The sequence below is a fragment of the Scardinius erythrophthalmus genome, assembly GCF_964197995.2.
Source record: "Scardinius erythrophthalmus genome assembly, chromosome: 4".
NCBI lineage: Eukaryota > Metazoa > Chordata > Actinopteri > Cypriniformes > Leuciscidae > Scardinius > Scardinius erythrophthalmus.
This window is the reverse complement of record NC_138224.1, coordinates 50,797,428-50,820,687: the sequence shown is the minus strand read 5'-3', so window position 1 is coordinate 50,820,687 and position 23,260 is coordinate 50,797,428. Positions and strand designations below refer to the sequence as shown.

Sequence of the window (23,260 nt, the reverse complement as noted above, 5' to 3'; positions counted from 1 at the left end):
TATATATATATAACACATATATAACAAATATATATATAACATGTTGTTTTTCATAACGCATTTTGAGAAACAAAACTATTTAGACAGCGACAAACAATAAATTCAAACACTGTATTTCCTTTCAGCGATCAGTAGAATCATAAATATATGTAGGCCTATATACATTTATAACGAATGATTTTCTTTTCTTAACAAGTGCAAATGTTAGGGTTAGTAATTTGTAACATAAACTATAAACTGACGTTGCGGAAATGACGCAGTCCAGGCGGAAGTGGAGAGCCGTTGCTATGGGAAGTGGAGAGCCGTTGCTATGGGCCGCTGCTGCTGTTGTGATGCTCATCTGATGAAGAAAAGCTCATTTCTCCAGCAACATTCAGCATGCATTTATCAGTAGAGGGTTTACTTTCCTTTTCTACATCAAAACCATCAGCATGGCCAGCTATCATGAGATATCTTAAAGAAACAGACCTATTTGATCGAATTTAAGAATAACAAGAATATATATCTACTATTATTAATTTTTTTTATTTTTTTTTTTTTTTATTATAATACATGTTAGTAGAAATCCGCATTGAAGCTCCACACCCCAAACAGTTGGTGGCGGTAATGCACCAAAATGGTATGCCAACCGCCAATAAAAGAAGAAGAAGAAGAAGAAGAACATTCAGCATGAACTGATCACTGCGCGGACTGACAGCTGTGAGTGTGAGTTCAGTCCGCCGTGTTTTATTGAAGATATGATCCGTAGTCTGTCAGTTTATAATGAAGCGCACGAGCAGCGCCTGTAGTTTATCATCCGTGTTCAATAACAATCTGTTTCAGCACTTTGACACAGAAATCTTCCTCTAAACAATCATGAACATCGACTACATTATCAAAGACATTACTGAATGATAATGTGACACACATGATTATGTGTTTTAGTGCCAAACAAAGTGTAATTATAGAAATAATTGTAATAACTTAATAATTTTACAATTACAAATAATACATTAATAACTTATCAAAGTATTTGTAATATTGGTAACACTTTACAATAAGGTTTCATTAGCGAATATCATTAGATAACATGAACTAAAAATGAACAGTTCTTCTTCAGCATTTATTATGTTTAACATTTACTGATACATTTTAAATCAACAGTTGCATCTGTTAACATTATTTATTCATTACTGGACCTGAGCTGACATGAACCTAACAGTTGTGTTTTTTAGTTACTAAAAGTGATGTTATCTAATGAGATCTTATTGTAAAGCAAAGTATTATTTACATTTCTTCTTCAGTCGAACACCATTAATAACCTCACAGTGATTGAGCTGCTCCTCTCTCATGAGTGTTTTGAGCTGTCGGGGTTCGGTGTCTCTGAGACGGAAGTGACGTGTGTTTCTCAGGAGTGTGTGTGTGTTTCTCAGGAGTGTGTGTGTGTTTCTCAGGAGTGTGTGTGCGATGGCTGGGAAGGTGAAGTGGGTGACGGACATCGAGAAATCGGTGCTGATCAATAACTTTGAGAAGAGAGGATGGATCCAGGTGACGGACAGCGACGACTGGAACTTCTACTGGCAAGACCTCGTTTCATTTCATCCGTTCACACTGACACTGCAAACATGAACTACACACTGAAGCACTTGATCAGACCAGTACTAGGGCTGAATCCCAGTTACACACACACTACTGACAGACTGCAGCAGATTTATTAGGCTGCTGACACTTTAAAGTCCCTGTAAAGTCAAAATTAAGTATGTGTTCTGAGTTTGTCACACCACAGAAAAATGTGTTATTATCCCCCCAGCAAAATCTGAATGATAAAAAAAGCCGCCAAGTAAATAAAATAAACTATCAAAATCTTGAAAAAATGAGCAGTGGTTTTCTGCTCTCAAACACTAGAGGCGTGTCCTCTGACTGCGGTGAAACCACGCCCACTCGCGGGAAAGTTGACTCGCGGACACGCACTGCGATCATGGCACCAGTTGTCGGACGGGAGGATGAAGGTCGAGGCGGGAGATAGTCGGTTCGGCCCCATTCACCAGTAACAGCGGATTACCAGTGAATCCCAGTTGTCTCCGACTAAAGTTTATAAAACTACCCCGTGTAAAATGATCACTACAGAGGCGGGTGTTGGCGGTGATCCTCAGCTCTCCATCAAGGTGGCTCTTCACAAAATTAATCCACCTCTTGTTGATGTGATAATTTTTCAATTAATTAATTCCCATGTTGAAATTACACATTGTGCAAGGTAGAGAACAGTATTTTCTTTATTGTGATGCTTTTTTATATTACTAAATAACATGTTTTATATTTAATATCATTAGTGCCGTGGTGTTTTAATGGTTTTCGTGAGAATCACCCGAGTGCACACTAGTATCTAGTCCAGTTCCACCTTTCAAATCCAGTTTTGTGTAGAATATCAGTCTGACCAAATAAATCACAGGAATGTGGATATCACTTCCAGTTCAGTTATGACTTTGAGTGCAGTGCTACCTTTCTAACTATTAATAAGCAGTAAATTATGAGTTCATCGAGACAATTCCTGTTGTTATTAGTGAATATGTGTTCCCCTTACTAAAGTGTTACAAACATTGCATTGGTTTAGGCTGACGTTACCCACAAGCCCTTGTGCGAGCACAGGTTGCTGTAGTCATTCCAGCACTGGTGAACAGGCTTCATTTACACTTACAGTGACACACACACACACACACACACACACACACACACACACACACACACACACACACACACACACACACACACAGACACACGTCTCATGTTTGCAGTGATCTGATCTCTTTGGCAGGATGAGCATCCAGACCATCCGCAGCGTGTTCAGCGTGGACACCGGCTACCGGCTGACTGACGACCAGATGGTCAACCACTTCCCCAACCACTACGAGCTGACCAGGAAGGACCTGATGATCAAGAACATCAAGCGCTACCGCAAAGACCTGGAGAAGGAGGCCAGTCCCTTGGCCGAGAAGGACGAGAGCGGGAAATACCTCTACCTGGGTAAAACAAGCTGCTTTCTTCCTCTCGCCTCCGTCTCTCTCGTATGTGCCGTCGCTCACTCTCTGACTCTGACCGTAGACTTCGTGCCGGTGACGTTCATGCTGCCGGCCGACTACAACCTGTTCGTGGAGGAGTTCCGGAAGAGCCCGTCCAGCACGTGGATCATGAAGCCGTGCGGGAAGGCGCAGGGAAAAGGCATCTTCCTCATCAACAAGCTCTCTCAGATCAAGAAGTGGTCCCGCGACAGCCGCACGTCCACGTAAGATCATCATTTAGTGAGGCAATAGTGGCAAAAAAAAAAAGATAAATATCTAAAGAAACAATAAGATTTTTTGTATTAGTATTTTAGTTCTTTGGTTATTTTGATTTAGAATTTTATTATTATAGAATTTTTTCCATACAATAAGAAAAAAGAAAAAGGCAAATTAACCAAAGAAATATTATAATTATATAATGATAGTAAAATGTATGGACCTACATACATTACATACCGTAAGGAACATGGTGATGGAAAAAATATGGCAATTGGGAGAAAATTATTTTGTTTTACGTTCTTTTAATTGCCCTGCCAAAATGTTCACTGAGCCCAACACAGAAAAGTAATAAATAAATTAAACAAAATAAAATAGGCCTAGTTATTGTTTTAGTTGTTTTTGATCCATGTAACATTAATGAATAAGGTTATGACACCAAAAACTACTAGCCTCACTTATCACAAATAGTATATTATGTGCAAAAATGGGTTAACATTGTAACATTATAATCTAAAAACAAAAATAATGATTTTCATTTTTTAAATTCACTAAACTAAAAATTGTAATAAATACAAACAAAAGCTAGTGTATTAGGTCTACCCCGTTACAATAGTCACTTTACAGTTACTGCTATCATGAAAATACACTTACTTGTAGGTTTAAAATTCTACTTGTGGCACATTTATTGTTCAACAAAAAATATTTTAGCAATATGTATATTTTAGTCCGAATTATTTGCCAGTCAGAAGAGTTCCTTTTTTATTACGCTCCGTCTGTTTTTCGCACATGCGCGCGGCGGCAGCGCTCATTTATGGAAATCTGCGGAGTTTAGCGGAGATTCACTCCTGACCACAAAATGGAAATATTTGCATGATTTTCTAAACGCATTACACAGCAGCGCAAGTATCTGTCTGTCTGCACATGTATCTGCCAGAGCATCTGACGGGGCAAGCCGCTTTAAACGAACGGTAAATGTGTAGTTTGTACCAAGGTATGTTGTTATGGAAAGGAGGAGGCGGGAACCAGCGAACATTGAAACACTTAAACACAGAATGTAAAGGCGGAAGCCCCTCATGGACGACTGCTGCACACATAAACAATCATAACACGTTACACATAACATATCCGTTTAAACTCAGGGAGACATGTAAGAGTATTCGCGTGCCGTGAGACGTGGCGCTATGGGTGCGAGTACCAAACTGAGAGACGCGGGTACTTGCGCGCCTTCGTACGCTTGAATATTTAAATAGGCGAGGCTTAAAAACACGCAAATGATCAACTTCCGTGAAGATGCAGCCCTGGCCCGGGCCATCGGACAGTCCTTATGTGGAGCCTTGATATTGGTTATTGGCTTTCAAATATAATGGTATCGGCCAAATGTTCATATCGGTGCATCCCTAATAGTAAATATACCACAGTAAAAGTGCCATCAGCTGCTTGCTTCTGTCTGATATGCTGGCGTTTGACAGGTTCGTGACAGCGAACAGCGGGAAGGAGGCCTACGTCATCTCTCTGTACATCGACAACCCTCTGCTGATCGGCGGGAAGAAGTTCGACCTGCGTCTGTACGTGCTGGTGACCAGCTACAGGCCTTTGAAGTGCTACATGTGAGTATGTGACCGCCGCACGCCACTGCACCACTCGCTCCGCTCTAAACGCTTTGTGTTTCAGGTACAAACTGGGCTTCTGCCGCTTCTGCACGGTCAAGTACACGCCCAGCACCAGTGAGCTGGACAACATGTTCGTGCACCTCACCAACGTGGCCATCCAGAAGCACGGCGTAAGTCTCTCACACCCGCAGCTAAGGTCTGTGTACTTACAACAGCCTGAACGCTGCACAATCTTTCTCCATGTTTGAATCAGCTGCTGGTTCCCTCTTGTAGTCAATGCTGAATAAGTGGCTGACGCAATGGGGATGCGTCTTACAGAGCCCAGTGTCTGAAGCATGTGTGAAATCAAGGCAAATTATATTAGCCGATGGCAGTCCAATTATGTCATATGGAGCACCAGTGCCTTCATTACATGCCATCAGCTTTGTTGTCTTCAGGAAGCTGCTTTGTGTGAATGTGCATGTAAGATCAGAGTCTGTTAAAGCATTTTCGGCTCTCGAGGGAGTTTGATGGACTGGAAGTGTTCTTGCTCGAATCTCTTGAAGGAAGGAGAATCAAGCGTTTGCATGAAGTGAGTTCAGCTCTCGAGAGAGCAAATTGCATTCATTTTGATGCATTCACTGTGGGAAGCTCCGCCCTTGCTTGATTCTCTCTTGAGGGATGAGAGTCGAGCGTCTGCTCCTCACGATTCGGGTCCCACAGCTAGCAAGGTGGGAGTAGAGCGAGCTTGTTCAGCTCTAATGGAGCCGAATGTACACACTGTGTGATGGGTGGTGAGGTAGCTCTGCTCTCACTTTGCTCTTTCCTCGCTGTCCAGCCCCGCGTCTTCTGAAGCAGTTTGGTGGCTTCGATCGTGAGGTAGAAGCAGATGATGAAAAAAAAGTTAATCTGCCTCCTCTGCTTTATCACATTGTGGCTCATGGCATATGCACTGGCTCTGCACACCATGGTACTCTACTAGAGAATAGACTAATGTTAAGTGAAAGCATAAAAACGGGTTCCATCAGTTCCTCCTCCAGTGTATTCAGCTGGGAGATTTTCATGTAAACATAGTATGTTTACTATGTTGGCATGCTTCCTAGACGTTCATGAGGAATGGGTAAGTTGATAGGATGTAATGGACTTTGTTGCTACAGGCATCCCACTTATCATCTGTGGCTCCCTCCAGAAGTGGAGGTGATAATGCAGTATAACACACTTCCTCAGTGCACGTGTGGCGAAAATGGCATCTGCCTGACAGATATCCTTGTAAATATCCACCTCAATCTTTCTCATTGTTTAGAGCTTGACAGATGAAAGCTCAGGTGGAAGTGGCCCACTCTCTCATCTGTTGCACTCCTAAATCTATCACATAGGGTATGAGTTATGCTCCTTAGGAAGCATGACCAATAAATCTGATGCCTTCCCCAGTTCATCGACTGAGAGTTGAAGTAGGGCTGAGCTCCATGGCAGGGGCTGAGTATGAATAGAGCTTGACAGCTGAGATTGAGTATGGATATTTTTCCAATCTCTCTCTTGTCTTCCTTCCCCAAGTTGTGATATTGTTTATTGAAGCAAGATTATGCTCCTTGTGAATCGGTTGATCCCAATCCCTGGACTACTCGATAGACAGAGCGGGGCTTTGACAGGGTGGAGTGGTTGAGTCACGGTTAGCGACCCATTATCTGTTGCCTGTCCAGCTCGTTAGTCTGGATATTTTTGGAATTTTCCCTAGTCTGCTCCCTTTGATACACTGCTCCCTTAAGGCCCTTTCACACCAGATGCGTAACGAAAAAGCGAAACGAAAAAGCGAATAGTTCGTGTGCGAATAGTTCGCGTCAAAACCATTCACAACAATTTGCGACGTCTGTGACGTTCAGAGCTTCAACATTCAAAAACTTTAGCGCCGACAGCTGAGAAAACATGGACACTTCATCATCATCATCCAGTGAAGACAAGCTTATCATTTTCTTTAAAAGACAGAGGCAGAAGACAGGCTTGTGCTCAGGTCTATGTCTATGTCTGCTCTTAGGGGCTCTATGGGTTCTCCTGTAACTGTGGCTCGGACTGGACCAATGAAGGAGTTCAGGTTCCAGAAACAGTTGAGCATGGAGGCTTTGGGACTTTTTTTTTTTTTTGCTCTTATAACACTCAGCTTTCTAGGGAGGTGTCAGAGCATGCGCCCTTGTTTGTTGCTGATGCATTCAGGTTATGCTGGGTCCCTTCAGTGCTTTGATTGTTGCAAGATTGTGTTTGGCGACCTTCACAGCGCACAGGCAGGCATTGATCAGCATGGCGTGGTGGGTATTAACATCCCCATAGCATCAGCAACTGACACAGCATTGAGTTCCCTACGAAAAGGTAAGGTCCTGGGTTACGTATGTAACATCAGTTTCCTTGAGAAGGGAATGAGACGTTGCGTTGCCATGCTTCGGGCATGCCTTCTGATCTTCCTTCAGACAATTCAAATCTGATGATATGTAAGGCAAGCACCCTTTATATACATACAGCGCTCCATTGATTTCATTGGACTGCTGTCGGCCAGTAATGGTGCTTTTCCACTACACAGTACCAGCTCGCCATGGCTCGGCTCGACTCGGCTTTGTTTGGTTTTCCACTGTGTAAAAGTTGTACCTGTACCTGCTTCCAGGTACTTTTTTTCGTACCACCTCCAGCAAGGTTCTGAGCGAGCTGAGGCGATACTAAAAATTGACGTGAAAACACGGCAGACTGCTGATTGGTCAGAGAGAATCGTCACTATTCACTGCGTCATCATTGCACGCGCCAGACGGAGTATCCTGAATAAAAAACAGCAAAAACAAAAACATCCAAAAACAGCATACACTCGATTTCCTCCATTGTCCTGTGTGTGTGGGTAGCGGGTGTGTCTCGCGTAGAAGATTAACGGCAGTTTCCTGTGGCGTCGCTATGACGACCAGGTACTATTGTGGAGGTACTATCTGCAATGGAAAACGGAGCGAAAAGCGAGCCGAGCCGAGACGAGTCGAGTCGAGTCGAGCTGGTACTGGTAATGGAAAAGCGCCATAAGATTGTCTTAGTTTCACACATGCTTCAGACACCAGGTTCTGCAGGACAAAAAATGTTTCTTGTCTTCTCACATTCAGTTATGAATTAATTAAATCGTGTTGCCTAAATGATAGCATATTTTCTTTTCAAAATGATGATAAAGTTGAGTAGTTTGCATCACTGGATATCACTGTCGTTTGTTTAACATTTCTGTTATAAAACAGTTGTTAAATGTTTAGCTACTTGCATCACCTAGCTTTCTTCCACCGTTAAAACTAAAGCATCGCGTTGGAATTCGCCCTTGTCTTCTGTGAACAGTAAGGCCCACCTTCTTTGATTTGATTGTTCATCTCAATCATTTTGACAATGACGAGTGCTGTTAAGGTGTAGGCCTGTCGCGATAGTTAATAAATCAATTAATCGCACGATAAAAAAAATGAGCTCGATCATTTTTCTGGCCGCGATAATTCCATTTGCATGCTTGGTTGTTTTCCTCGTCTCTCTCTCTCTCTCTCTCTCTCTCTCTCTCTCTCTCTCTACCAAAGAGACTGGATGACCACTCTCGGTTCCTTCGCGTATATGAGGAGTGAACTCTTGTCAGTCACATGGTCTTTGTGTGGGAAGGCGGCACGCGGCGCTTGTCAGTCACATGGTCTTTGTATGGGAAAGCGCCGGCGGGACTGCTTGCGGCGACTGCCGGGAGAGAGAGAAGACGCTAGTTGTGAGTTGGAGGGAAAAAAAAGAAAAAGATGGAATTGGTTTCAAAGCCAAACGCGACATCGAGCCCGATCTCATGAAAATGCGTATCTATACCACGAATGTTATTTCTCGTGCCATTTATACGCCAAAAATAGTTTTTTGCGTGTAATACGCACGCACTCCTCACCCCTAATCCTAACCAAGTATTTTCAGTGCGTAGCATATACACGCAATAAAGTGCGTCTCCGTCTTCCCGACAGTAAATTACACAATCCCTCGGGCGTTAAGTCGACAAAGTAACAGGAGGACAGTGCAAAATGGTGTGATATGGCCTGTTGAGGCTTTTTTTGTTGTTGTTTACAAAGGTCCTAACTGGCAGTTTTGCCTGTTATGGAATGTATCACTATTTATGCCTAATGTCTAAAGCCTTTTTGTTTACATCCATTTTATTTATTAACAGACATTTATTTTGTTAACAGACACTGAGAGTCCATTGCTTTTATTGTTTTTGGTTGTTTTGTTCATTTTTTGTGGATATTTAAAATGTTTTCCGTTTTCAATGTTTAATATTCTTTAGAAATAAAAGTTTATAGATCTTTGAAAAGGTGTACCTGCATTATTATGCCATTATCATTATATTAGATGAAAATGGTCTCAGAACGACAATATTATCGTGTATCGCAATAATTTCTTGGACAATTTATCGTCCAGCAAAATTTGCTATCGTGACAGGCCTATTAAGGCGCTGACACACTAAACTGATGGTCGGTCGTCAGGCTGTCGTCGAGTGTCAGCCGGCCAAGTTTTTACGGTGTGACACTTGTCGGACGTCGCCTGGGTCGGTGAGAGAGAAAACAAGTCAGTGTACAAGAATAAAAACTAAAGTAATGAAAACGAGCAAAGTGAAGATGGTTTAGACAGAAGCCTGTTATAATTTTACATCATCTTACCTGAGCATTCGAATGCACGAATATTTTCATGAGAACATGAGCAGAATGTAATGAAGTGATCAGTGTGATTGATAATCAAACTGGCAAGCACTGCTTTGTTTACGACCAATCGTGGCCATCCCGCCAAGTGAGCGCAGAGCACCCGAAAGGCTTTTGAAGTTTTCCCCATAGCGTCTAGCAAAGACGCAATACTTATCTCGGTTACTTACGTGAGCTCGGTTCCCTGAGATAATGGGAATGTTTAATTTCAAAGAGACAAGATAGTCTTTACATGACCTGACTCGTAATGTAATTTGTAATTTAAATGTAATTTTTCCACATTTTGTTATGTAACAACCTTGTTCCAAAATGGATTAAATTCATTATTTTCTACAATCTAAAATCTACAAACAATACCCCATAAAGACAACGTGAAATCTTCGCAAATTTATTAAAAAGAAAAAATGAAAAAATTACATGTACATGAGGGTTCATAGCCTTTGCCATGACATTCAGAATTGAGCTCAGGGTTATCCTGTTTCCACTGATCATCCTTGAGATGTTTCTACTTGATTGGAGTCTGCTTGTGGTAAACTCAGTGGATTGGTTGTATTAACACCTCATGGCTGATTCAGACATCTTCTTACAGATTTTTTCAGGCGGCTGTGCAGCTCATATATACTGTATATAGTGTGTGTTTGACCGCAGGACGACTACAATCACGTTCACGGCGGGAAGTGGACGGTCGGAAACCTGCGCCTCTATCTGGAGAGCACTAGAGGACGGGACGTCACCAACCACCTGTTTGACCAGATCCACTGGATCATCGTCCAGTCGCTCAAAGCCGTGGCTGTAAGTCAAGCTAGAATATGCTAACGCCTCTGCAGAAACATCCACAGATCACCGCATCTGTCAGGCATGATGATGTAGGACCGCCCTGACTGGATCGTTCTGATGCATAAGTGTTGAGCTGGTGGACTAAGATGAGTCATTCACAGTAATAATAATAATAATGTGTTTCTGTTCTGGCTGCAGCCCGTCATGAACAACGACAAACACTGCTTCGAGTGCTACGGTTATGACATCATCATCGACGACCGGCTCAAGCCGTGGCTGATCGAGGTCAGATATCATCATCGCTTTCAACATTTTTATACGTTTTTTATATTTCTATTTAGCTTTACTAAATTTTAGCATTTAAAGGATTAGTTCACCCCAAAATGAAAATTTCCTAATAATTTACTCAGCCCAATGCCATCCAAGATATCCATGTCTTTCTTTCCTCAGTGGGAGAGAAATTAGGTTTTTTGAGGAAAACATTTCTGGATTTTTCTTCTAACAATGGACTTCATTGGTTACCATCGTTTTTAGGTTCAAATCAATTTCAGTAGAGAAATTTCAGCAGTTTCAAACGTCTTTGAAGTGTTTAAACGGGCTGTACGTGATCACAGCGGAAGCAGAGGTTGTTATCTAGCGAAACATTAGGTCATTTTCAAAAAAAAAAAAGATTTATAGACTTTTTACCTTCAATAGTTCGGATTGAGCTGATCAACAAACGGACAGGGAACTACGTCATCACGTTGAAAGGTCACGCCGGCTACCCACTTACTCATCATCTGCTTCGATGCTGGGCACCCCTTCCTGGGTGACGCGAACAGACGAATAATGGATCAGACTTAAGCCACAGGGCAGCTCTGTGGACGTAAGCGCCTAGGACCCTAACAGGCCTCCAGGTCTGGGGTTAGAAAAGGTGGAGGACAAAAAGCCTGCAGCGCAATAGGCCCCGCCATATTGGTGGGGACCTTAGGAACATAACCCTGACTAAGGTGAAGAAAAGCTTTAACCATGCGAACTCCAGGCAGGACAGAGCTACCGATAGGGCCTGTAAGTCTCCGATTCTTTTAAGAGACGAGATAGCAAGAAGGAAGATAGTCTTTAGAGTGAGTGACTTTTCTGGAACCTCTTCAACAGGCTCAAAGGGAGCCGCCGTAAGACCCTCAACACAATAGCCAAATCCCATGTAGGGTGCTCTAGTGCGCTGTGTAATAAAGCACTTCCTTGTACCGCTGCACCTCCTCTTTCACCATTTGAGACAGACTTGGATGCAGGTGTGCTCGTCTCCACTGGTAATAACTTTCCAGACAGTTCTTTGGAAAACGGTGCTCTTCTGGCTGGAGGATCACATTCACTGCTGGATGCCACTCCTGACTGCTCCTCTGAGGCCTAACAAGGACAAAGCCACAAAACAGTTTTAAGTTACTATTGCTAATTGCAATTCATATCTGACAAATAAACTACCAAAAACATAGTGATGCTCATCATTTCTGATGATCTAAGTTTCTGTTTAGATTTTAGAGTTTCAAAAATTATATATGTAAAGTGCTTTTCACAGGACATATTCACTACTAGTAAGATATGTTGCATGTCTGTGGTATTTATAAACAATGACATTTATATTTAGATTAAATTTTTTTTTTAAATGTGTTAAAGGTAGGGTAGGTAAGATTTTTCAAAAAAAAAAAAACATTCCAAATTTGTTTAAACTGTCTTTATATACCAATACATAATTAAAATGTAAGTACTCTGAAAAAGAGAGTATAAAAATCGAGTGACTGTAGACCTTTTAATCTGCAATAAACACATCTCATTATTTCCATTCACTCCCACCCCCTCCCTTCTGAGCTCCTTCCAAAGCCACGCCCCCAAAACACATGAACGCGCCAAACGCTCAGGCTGGAACAAGACGCATTTATTTACCTGAGACGAGTGGAGAGGAAGGAGCGCAGTGCATGCAGTGACATCATGTCAGAATCACATGTAATACATAAAATGGGAGAGAGGCCGCACTATGCTTAAATATATTTTTATTTTTATTTGCACAGACGCGTTTCGGCGCGTGCCTTCCTCAGTGAAACGCCGAAATGCGTCTGTGTTAATTTCCTCTGGCTTTATCCAGTGCCTGTTTCGTTGCAGCCTTTTCTGCCTCCGATTTTCTTTTTTTTAGCCTTTTTATCAGGGCGAGCAGTTACCAGCAAAGCTGGCATTGGTAGTTTTTGCTGCATTTTCTCTTCCATTGTGCCGCAAACTCCTGCTTACTCGGTGTAGTAAGCTGAATATTTCCGGGAACGGTGACATGTGATGAGTGCACGCAGGGCAGCGCGCGCAGTGGGGCACGAGACATGAAGGCATCTGATTGGTTCTTTACATTCGCACCGAATGGCAGTGATTGGTCAGTGAGTTTTTACTGTCCTGCAGCTGCTACAGAGGTCTGATTGTTTTCATTCCTTTTTCTGAACACATAATGTATTGACTACTCTCAGGATGGAAGGACCATTTCACCCAGTATAAAAAAAAAGTGTTTCTGAACAGGATTACCTACCATAGCTTTAATTTAAACTAATTAATCAAATGTATTAAATTAACTAATTTTGGAATTAAAACAATTAAACAAAAATACCTGTGAGGGATGGTATTCCAGAATCTTCTCTATCAGGCTGTTGAAGACGATGCTGCGCGCGGTCTCATCCGGAAACGGCAGAGATTTAAAACGTGGGTCAAGTGCAGTACTCATATGAAGAAACTGCACAAGTGTTGAGTCAGAGTCTGGTTATCTGGACACAATGGCAGATTTGACATCTTTCACAACTGCTGTATCTGTGCAACTCACGGTCATAGATTGCAGGATGGTGTGAGCTTGAGCTCCACCTGGTGGGGACATCCTGGATCAGCGTGTGTGTAGGCAGCTGGAGCATCTCTTGTTTGTCCTTGAGCACTGCTGCAGCAGTAGTGACAGCTTTTCTCACTCTGCCTAAAAGCCGTGACATCTGGTTAATGCCCATCCCGTTGTGAAGCCAGGTTAACAGTGTGTGCAAAACATCCAATGTTTTGGTGAAAATCCGGCTGCTTTAACTGCATTCACTATGTTTTTGGCATTGTCTGTTGTGACGGGAACAGTCGCGTTTTCTCTGTCAGTTTTCCACTCAGCTACAGCTCCCTGTAGTATTTCCGACAGATGGTCACTTGTATGGCTTTCATAGACAGCGCGTGTCTGGAGAACGGGATTTGTCGATAATATAGTGCGCCGTGATCGTGATGAAGGACTGAGTTGCACGGGAGGTCCATCCGTCTGTAGTTAAAGCAGTGAATTTTGCATTGCTCAGGTCCTCCACCAGTTGAAAACACACATTGCCTTGGTAATTGCTTGAGCACGGTCTGAGTCTGCGTTCGGTTCGACATGAGAGTATCGCGGTTCAAACCGTGGCTGTTGTATTGCGTTTTTTCAGTTCGGTTTGAATATCGTTACACCCCTACTGTTCAGACAAGCACATGCCGGCCATTCGGGTTTGGGGGAACCGACTATCTCCCGCCACGGCCTTCATCCTCCTGTCCCGCCAACAACTGGTGCCATGATCGCAGTGCGTGCCCGCGAGTCAGCTTTCCCGCGAGTGGGTGTGGTTTCAGTGCAGCCAGCAGACACAGCGTTTGAGAGCAGAGACCACTGCTCATTTTTCAAGATTTTGATAGCTTATTTACTTACTTTTTACTACTACTTACTTTTTTATCATTCAGATTTGTCTGGGGGGATAATAACACATTTTTCTGTGGTGTGACAAACTCAGAACACATACTTAATTTTGACTTTACAGGGACTATAAACTTTATTTCAGTGACCGTAACTTACTGTTAATGTGTGTGTGTGTGTGTGTCTCTCTCAGGTGAATGCGTCCCCGTCGCTCACCTCCAGCACGGCCAACGACCGCATCCTGAAGTACAACCTGATCAACGACACGCTGAACATCGTGACGCCCAACGGCGAGATCCCGGACTGCCGCTGGAACCGCTGTCTGCCCAAAGAGGCTCTGGGACACTATCAAGTGCTGTGAGTCTCTCTCTCTCTCTCTCTCTCTCTCTATCAAGTGCTGTGAGTCCAGGAGCCTCCGCATGTGGTGTGGTCCCGTGAGGAGTAGGGTTGGGTATTGGTTGGGTTTTATCCGATACCAGTACCTACTCGGTATTTTTCAAACGGTTCCGGTGCTTAAACGGTTCTTGAAACGGTACTTAAGAAAACTAAACCGCACATACTTTATCAAAAAAAATAATACCTCTGTGTGTGTGTGTGTGTGTGTGTGTGTGTGTGTGTGTGTTTTTCTGAACAAGATTTTCTGATTTCTGATTAAATGAAAAATTGTGCCGTTTAAAAGGCTACTGATGTAGCCGAAAACACTTGAGTTAAGATCAAAATTTTGTCTTCTCATATTATGACTTTTACAAAACAGAGAAATATCTGACACTGAGCAGAAATATTTAACACACACAGTATAGCCTCATATAAATATACTTGATATTGATATACTTCATACTTGATATGCAAGATTTGCAGTTGGCATTAAAATACTAGACTAACCCGAAGAGGAACACTGGCAGCTGAACTTGAACTTTAGTCAAGCGTGTCAGAGGTTTTGGGTTCTAATCCGCATTCGTAATCCGCATTTTTTTTTTTTTTTTAAACCGATTATGCTCATCAGTGGTTGTATATCAAGCAGGGACACTTTGTGTCCATTATATTTTGAGATTTCACCAGAACGAATAGATATGAGGCGCCGTCTAGGGCTTAAATCAAACTTCATTCACGCACATATGAAACCCTTGCATACACATGTACTAGGTAGTCACCAAGCGTGCCGCACAAGCCCTGAAAAGTGAAGCCAAAACGTCTCGATCGCCCCCCGGTGACTGGTCCTAGTATAGGTCATAAGCCCCGCCTCCCCATGTTATTCAACGGGACGCGAGACCAACTAAACAATTAAATTACACTTCAAATATCTTTTTTCCAAAGGTGGTTTCTTTCATTTGCTGTCGTTTTTATCACGCTGATGTAAGTTCTAGTATCTGTTTCCAAAATAAGTTGGTTTTTAGTTAGTTACGTGATGCGGTGGTGTAACGTCATGATTGACAGCTGTGATTGACAGGTTCTCTGAGCGAAGTAGTCACTGAAGCACCAACGGACATTTTTTTCGGGATCTTCGGAGGACTGAGGAGATTTTATTTACTTTATTTTAACAAGCCTCTTGTCGTACTGCAATCAATTTTTTTTAAAAGTGTGCAGAATCCACTCTCCCTGAGTGAGTTCTGCGAGAGTGAGGGCGGAGCGTTGATCTCGCGGCTTTACTTCCTGCTCACTACTGCGCAGGTCTGGTCCCGAAATCGCTACTGCGCAGACTCAAGTTCCAATATGTCAGCGCCATATCGGGACGCTGGCGGCTTCACTTCTCACCAATGGAAGAGAGCGAAGGGGCGTCGTCCATATTTTTTTACAGTCTATGGTAGTCACACATACATGTATACTGCTGAATGCTCAAACTAATACATATGAAATGCACAATGCTCACGCACACACACGCAAACTCTACACACACGAGACGCGAGGAACTCTCCGCGCACAAACTCATCTGAGACGCGAGCACACACACACACACACACACAAACTCTCCGCGCACATAATCATATAGACGGCGCCTCATAAATAGATCGATCTCCGCAACGTATTGAAGCGCGCGTCCGAGTGACAGTGCGGTGTGCGCGAGCCAAGAGAAAACACTGTATCCGCGTCACTGATCGCAGCGGCAACGAGCACTTTGATCCAGGGGCGTAGCCAGAATTTTATTTTTGGGGGGGCCCTTCTTAAAATGAGGGGGCAACTAATATATATATATATATATATATATATATATATATATATATATATATATATATATATATATATATATATATATATATATACATACATACAGACATACATACAGACATACATACATACATACATACATACATACATACATACATACATACATACATACATACATACATACATACACAGAGTTTCCGCTAGAAAAAAATGGTGCCGGTCAAAGTGACCGGCAGAGGTTTCGTTTTCCGGACATTTAAATAATATGCCGGTCAAATATCGCCTCTTAATTAGTCAAGTTGAGGAAAACTGGAGGCAGGCTATGTAACTTAAAAAATGACATAATCAGGCCGAATGCAACATGTTTATTAGCCTAACTTTAAAATAAAAAAATAAATAAAAAAACGGAAGAAAAAAAACATGGACGTCCGTTTGGCGTCAATCAACGCCAATTGTTAGGGTTTTAAATTCATAGTTTAACAAACCAATCCCCCTTCTCCAAATAAAATATCTGAAGCCTATTGTTTTTACTCAAGCGAACTTCCCAGTGTCTCTCCACAACTTGCAGTGCGCATAAGCCGCGTAACCTTGTTCTCCGCAAGGCGACTTTACTGCTTCGTCTTGATCCGATTCTGCAGCGAGAACACAGCTCTCTGCAGGAACACCCGAGACCCATTTTCTACGTTTCTTCATTCAGATCTATTTGCGATCCATTCCATTCTAAACAAACAACGCAGTTTATATGCTTCGTCCTTGTTTCATTATTCATTAAGATAATAATTAGCCTAATAAATGCGCGCATAATTATCAGTGAACTTGATAAATGTTGCAGATATGTTTTGCTATCCATGCACAAACAAATGCCTTTCAACTTATGTGTGCAAAATTCAGAATAAAATGAATGTGCAGCAATTTGTACAAATAGAGAGTCTGTCTACTATACGTGTTGTAGCCATTAAATAAGCTCATTTAGTTTAATATTTGTTAAAATATTCTAATGTTATTTTTTTAATTTATGTTGATTATGAAAAGTGAACAGCACGAGTAAGATAGAATGCGCAATATCGAGAGACATGCGGGTCAGACATGATTTTGACCACTTAATTAAGTATGGTTTTGTAGACTTTTTTGAAGTGAATTTCGTTTTGTATAAATTGTATCTTAATTTCAGTAATTTTTTATCAACAAATTGCCTGTATTTAATATATAGCTTTATTTGTGAGTCTCTCTCTCTCTCTCTCTCTCTCTCAGATATGACGAGGAGCAGGCCCTGAGCGAGAGCGCTGACCTCAGGAGCCGGTCGGGTCAGTCGCTGGGGTCAAAGGGCAGCAGGTCCGGCAGCGTGAGGCCACCGTTCCCCGCCACCTGGAAGTGAGACTGTCCACATGAGGCCTTCACTGGAGACTCTGCAGGAAACTCTGTGTGTGTGTGTGTGTGTGTGTGTGTGTATGAGTGATTATGATTACGAGAATGAGTGAGAGTGTGTGTGTGTTATATATCTAAGCTCACTCGTGTACCCGTTGCAGATGGATCTTAGCACTATTAAACACGTGAGTTTGAGTGAGTGTGAGTGTGTGTGTGTGTGTGTGTGTGTGTGTGTGTGTGTGTGTGTTAGTGTGTGTGTGTATGTGTGTGTGAGTATGAGACACACACACACATGTGGTTGTTCAGTGTGATCACATGACCTTTGCCCAGGACTGACACCTGTGTTCAGAGAGTGAGTGTGTGTGTGTGTCTGAGTGTGTGTGCGAGTGTATGAGTATGAGTGAGTGAGGTTGAGTGTGTGTATGAGTCTTGAGTGTGAGAGTGTGCGTGTGAGTATGAGTATGAGACACACACACATGTGGTTGTTCAGTGTGATCACATGACCTTTGCCCAGAACTGACACCTGTGTTCAGAGAGTGAGTGTGTGTGTGCGAGTGTATGAGTGTGTATGTGTGTGTATGAGTGAGTGAGTGTGTATGTGTGTGTGAGAGAGTGAGTGAGTGTGCGTCTGCAGAGGAGCCTGAGATCACAGACACACTGACGTTCAGCAGGACAACGCTTGATCTTCTGTGTGTGTGCGAGTGTATGAGTGTGTGTGTGTGTGTGTGTGTGTGTGTGTGTGTGTGTATGAGTGAGTGAGTGTGCGTCTGCAGAGGAGCCTGAGATCACAGACACACTGACGTTCAGCAGGACAACGCTTGATCTTCTGTGTGTGTGCGAGTGTATGAGTGTGTGTGTGTGTGTGTGTGTGTGTGTGTGTATGAGTGAGTGAGTGTGCGTCTGCAGAGGAGCCTGAGATCACAGACACACTGACGTTCAGCAGGACAACGCTTGATCTTCTGTGTGTGTGCGAGTGTATGAGTGTGTGTGTGTGTGTGTGTGTGTGTGTGTGTGTGTGTGTGTGTGTGTGTATGAGTGAGTGAGTGTGCGTCTGCAGAGGAGCCTGAGATCACAGACACACTGACGTTCAGCAGGACAACGCTTGATCTTCTGTGTGTGTGCGAGTGTATGAGTGTGTGTGTGTGTGTGTGTGTGTGTGTGTGTGTGTGTGTGTGTGTGTGTGTGTGTATGAGTGAGTGAGTGTGCGTCTGCAGAGGAGCCTGAGATCACAGACACACTGACGTTCAGCAGGACAACGCTTGATCTTCTGTGTGTGTGCGAGTGTGTGTGCAAGTGTATGAGTGACGACGCTTGATCTTCTGAAGGAAATGAAGACTTCTGTCAGCAACGACACGTTAAAGTGACCGTACAGACATTAATGATGTCATAAAGATGGATGAATGAGGTCTAATAGATGTATGGCATTCGCTTCATCCTCATCCTCAAGGACTGATTATATCCTGATTTCAGAACAAGTGTTGAGTCCTTCCTACAGACCCGCTCCAGTGGAGACGCTCCTCACCACTGCGAACCACACAAGCAACACAAGAGGGCGCTTCAGCAGTCCACTATTGCACACGAGCCCTCCTGTCCTTCACACGAGCAGCGTTAGATGAGCTCCGTCTCTGAGCCCGCTGTAACACGGGCCGCTTTCCTGACGGGACGGCTTCTCCAACACTGTTCGGGAAAACCCAGTCACACTAGAACACTAGAACAATATATGAATATGGTCCTCAGATAACCTGTATAAGGGAGAACACGGGCTCTCATTTAATCATCTGACACAAACACACACACTCTCCAACACTGACTTTAGGGAATATCTCTGGATAAGACATCGTCTCCATGCGAGTGTTAACCTGGTCCTGATCCACTGCTGCTACTACTACACTACACATGCTAATGCTGGATGGTCAGCATGTATGCTAATCTAGAGCAGTTTTAACAGATGCTTCTGGACTCCAGATTGGCTCTGACCTGTTGATCTGTGTATTAACGTCATCTACTCCTTTTACCTGTGCCGGTTTACATGTTTTGCATTTTATTCTATATTGTGCAATTTTTATTTATTTATTTAATTCTATTGATGTAATTTATATATATAATTAAGTTGGGCTAAGGGTTAAGGTAAAAAACAAAACATGTCACTGTTAAAAAACATGTTCAAAAAAAGCTGCAATAAATGTTACAAAAGATTTTTGTTTCAAAGTAATGCTGTTATTTTGAGCTTTCTATTCATCAAAGAGTCCTAAAAAATTAAATGTATGATGGTTTCCACAGAAATATGAACTGTTTTCAACATTGATAATAATGAGAAATGTTTGTTGATCATCAGATCATCATATTAGACTGATTTCTGAAGGATCATCATGTGTGACTGAAGACTGGAGTAATGATGCTGAACATTCAGCTTTGATCACAGGAATACATTATATTTTACTATATATTCACATAGAAAACAGCTGATTTACATGAGAATAATATTTCACTGTATTTCTGATCAAATAAATGCAGCTTTGGTGAGCAGAAGAGACACTTTGGAACAGTAGTGTAGAAATGTATACAGACTAGAGGATAATGACTGTCATACAGTGTGTAGTGAGTAGTACAGGGACACCGGGGCTATATGTCACAGGCTCTGTATCAGGTTTTGAGTCATGAATGCTCATATCATATGTTGGTTTGACACACTCAGTGAATTGTGTCCTCCAAACTCAAATTCAGCATCAACACAATCAAGAACGCGATGAAGGTTCAACTGTGTTTTGCACAAATGTTAGGAGCGGCGCAAGTTGACACATTTACACTGTATAATATTATTAGTTACAATATCTTAACATTTGGTGTTATCTTTTAATTGTTTTCAGTTTTGACTAAATATTTCGTGTTTCTCGGTTTAATTCTCGGTTTAAAAGGCAATATTTTCAAGGCAGATTCCCATTGTTACAATATGCCCCGTTATTGGGTTTGACTCGTGTTAACACTAAACCACTGAAATATTCACTGGAGTCTCCTGTATAAATATTTACTGTGACACAAGACTGATAAATGTAAAATTAATCCTATTTTATGTGTTTTTCTTCTTTTTTTTTTTTCTTTGAAAGTGAAACAATCCTGCAAATCTAATCATTTTCAGGAAATAAATAGATTACGAATAATTAAATTAAATCACAATAAAATACATGCTTTTTGTTTACGTCACTGATGAATGTAGTATTTCTACTATGGTAAAAATAGCACGAGCTCGTGCGTGCGCGCGCGCGCCCTGAAGGGATGTGACGTCAGAGAGGCGCGCCCCCGCTCCGCTCACAGCAGTCGTTGAATGTATCGATGAGAAGCGGAGAAAGTCAGCGAGCGAGCGTCACATCATCCACGGACACGCGAGCGTTGGATCGGGACTGTCACACACACTCAGGTAACGACAGAAACATCGCGAGCGCTGTGATTCAGACACTTTACACACACTCTCCGCGCAGTCTGAGCTTTCAAACTTTCTGACGCGTCCGTTGCTGATCAGAGTCTGTCGATCATCGGATCAAACTCTCTCTCACACACACACACACACACACACACACACTGCGGGTGTTCAGACGCTCATATCTCCGTCCACAGCGCCGGGTGTGTGTGTGTTTACACGCGTACTCGACACCGACAGCTGTGTGTTCGCAGGGCGGGGCAGTGTGGGGCTTTTCCGCGGTTCATATTCACTCTCTCTGGGTCTTTAACTCGGTTATTCTGAACGATCATCTGTCGCTGTGACCTCATAACGCTGCGGTGTGACGTCACGGTCTTCATCAGTAACGTCACTGTCTTGTAAATATATATTTACAAAATGTGTGTTTGAACTGATTTAACCTGGTGGAAAACTGGATACAAACCACTTATGGCATGCCTTTATTATTGAGTTGGCTTGGAAAAGCCAACTTAAGTTACTGATATTGTACTTAAGATTATTATTATTATTCTTAGACTAAATTTCTCCACGTAACTCCTAAACTGTTCAAGCTACAACCACTAAACTCAGACTAGTAGACCTTCAAACTGTTCTGACTCGAGTTGCTTTATCTATTTAGACTGATCAGACATGCTGTTTTCCTAAAATTGCTGATAAAAACTGGGAAAAATCCCATAGACTTTCATTGCGGAATGTTCAAATTGAGCCAAGACTATTTAAACTTCAACGGCCTAAATTCAAATGTTGACAGTTGGAGAGGCTCATTAGACTCCATCACCTGCCGCTCTATGTACTATTTCTAATTCATCGAGACTCATTTAAACTTTTTATCTATCTATCTATCTATCTATCTATCTATCTATCTATCTATCTATCTATCTATCTATCTATCTATCTATCTATCTATCTATCTATCCATCCCTTGACAGTTGGAGAGGCTCATTAGACTCTATCAGCTGCCATTCTATGTACTATTTCTAATCAATCAAGACTCATTTAAGCTTTCTTTCTTTCTAATATTTCTAAACTGAAAACCTTCAAACTTCTACAAACTTTTAAAACTTAAACTAATTAAAACTAAAAACCTTCAAACTTCAAGCTTTTAAACATTCTTCATACTTTCTGGCAAGCCTTTTTCATGCCTACTTAAAGTTTGTCTACAAACTTTTTCATCTAGTTGTCATTGATGTAAAGTACATGAAAACCCTTTTATTAGCGGGAGTTAGAAATGGGAAAACATGTGGTGACACTTCAATTTAGTGTTCTTGTTACACGTTGTTTGTTTGTTTGCTTGACTTTATTAGATTTACTGGACAGAAATTCACCTTTAACACTGGCATAAAAAAAACATCAGACAACACTGTACAAGCACATTATACACACCACATAATAACACACACACGGGGCACACGTTTAACTCTATCAGAAAAATGATTAAAACACATGAATACAATATATATCTGCATAAATACACACACACAAGCTTATGCATACACACATTCAGACACCTTATACCGCTCTGTCTCACCTGTCTCTTCTGTCTCACTGTTGAAACGCTATTATAAGTTAAAATACAGGATGGGCCTGTATTTTATATGGATACACCGTGTAATAACATGGGAATGGTTGGTGATATTAAAGTCCTGTTTGTGGCACATTAGTATATGTGAGGGGGCAAACTCCTCAAGATGGGTGGTGACCATGACATATACTAATGTGCCACAAACAGGACTTTAATATCACCAACCATTCCCATGTTATTACACGGTGTATCCATATAAATGGCCCACCCTGTAGTTTCAATCACTGATCTGAGAACAGTCCTAAACGCTGTCTTGTGTTCTTGTGTGTATGGTCCACTTTTTCCTGGAATGAGAGTTTGTCATCAATAATTATACCTAAATATTTAAAATGTGCATCTTGCTCTACCTTTATACCTACTATAATAACTTGTTCATGTGTAATTCAGCATAATTCCTTTCTCTTCTCAAAGTTCAATGTTCAAACCGTTGTTCAAGACTTCTAATGTACTCAACATGGGTTGAATAGTTTAATTAAAGCCGAGTCATCAGCGTGTTTGATTACAGTGAGATCGCTGGTATAAACAAGCTTCATAAATATGGTAAACGTGTAAAAAAATGTTACATGTTTACTATAGCAATAACAGTAAATTATGCATAATTACAATGACACCTTAAAATAAAGTGCAACCGAAAGTGTTTATGACTTTAAATCCAATCAATTAATGACCACATTTT

General features: G+C 41.9%; 2 protein-coding genes across 9 annotated transcripts in view; both read left to right on the top strand.

The window, feature by feature from the left end:
- The first annotated feature begins 654 nt into the window (after positions 1 to 654).
- LOC308689945 (polyglutamylase complex subunit TTLL1) lies at positions 655 to 19,735 on the top strand. Of its 5 annotated transcripts, none has more exons than XR_014030091.1 (11): positions 658 to 705; positions 1,413 to 1,559; positions 2,792 to 3,000; positions 3,079 to 3,259; positions 4,724 to 4,861; positions 4,926 to 5,034; positions 10,207 to 10,350; positions 10,534 to 10,620; positions 14,214 to 14,377; positions 17,435 to 17,733; positions 19,019 to 19,735. XR_014030091.1 is itself a non-coding variant. In XM_081364076.1 (11 exons), the coding sequence occupies exons 2-10, from the start codon at positions 1,447 to 1,449 to the stop codon at positions 17,556 to 17,558; spliced, it is 1,269 nt and encodes a 422-aa protein (XP_081220202.1). In that variant the 5' UTR covers positions 658 to 705; positions 1,413 to 1,446; the 3' UTR covers positions 17,559 to 17,605; positions 19,019 to 19,735. The 5 variants fall into 5 exon arrangements, 4 of the variants coding, with proteins under 4 accessions (XP_081220201.1, XP_081220202.1, XP_081220200.1 ...); XM_081364076.1 differs by having other exon boundaries at positions 17,435 to 17,605; XM_081364075.1 differs by having other exon boundaries at positions 655 to 705; positions 1,434 to 1,559; positions 17,435 to 19,735.
- Positions 19,736 to 20,751: 1,016 nt separating this feature from the next.
- Positions 20,752 to 23,260, top strand: part of pacsin2 (protein kinase C and casein kinase substrate in neurons 2) — a 28,015-nt gene continuing 25,506 nt past the window's right edge. For all 4 annotated transcript variants that reach the window (XM_081364073.1, XM_081364072.1, XM_081364071.1 and 1 more), the window contains exon 1: positions 20,752 to 20,963. The gene's annotated coding sequence lies outside the window, so the exon portion shown is untranslated. The remainder of the gene's footprint in view (positions 20,964 to 23,260) is intronic.

Bases quoted from the DNA above. Each gene is read 5' to 3' on its own strand.
- LOC308689945 (XM_081364075.1), top strand. From the start codon at position 1,447: ATGGCTGGGAAGGTGAAGTGGGTGACGGACATCGAGAAATCGGTGCTG. The intron at 3,001-3,078 runs GTAAAACAAGCT...CTCTGACCGTAG, and splicing joins CGGGAAATACCTCTACCTGG to ACTTCGTGCCGGTGACGTTC. The intron at 4,862-4,925 runs GTGAGTATGTGA...TTTGTGTTTCAG, and splicing joins AGGCCTTTGAAGTGCTACAT to GTACAAACTGGGCTTCTGCC.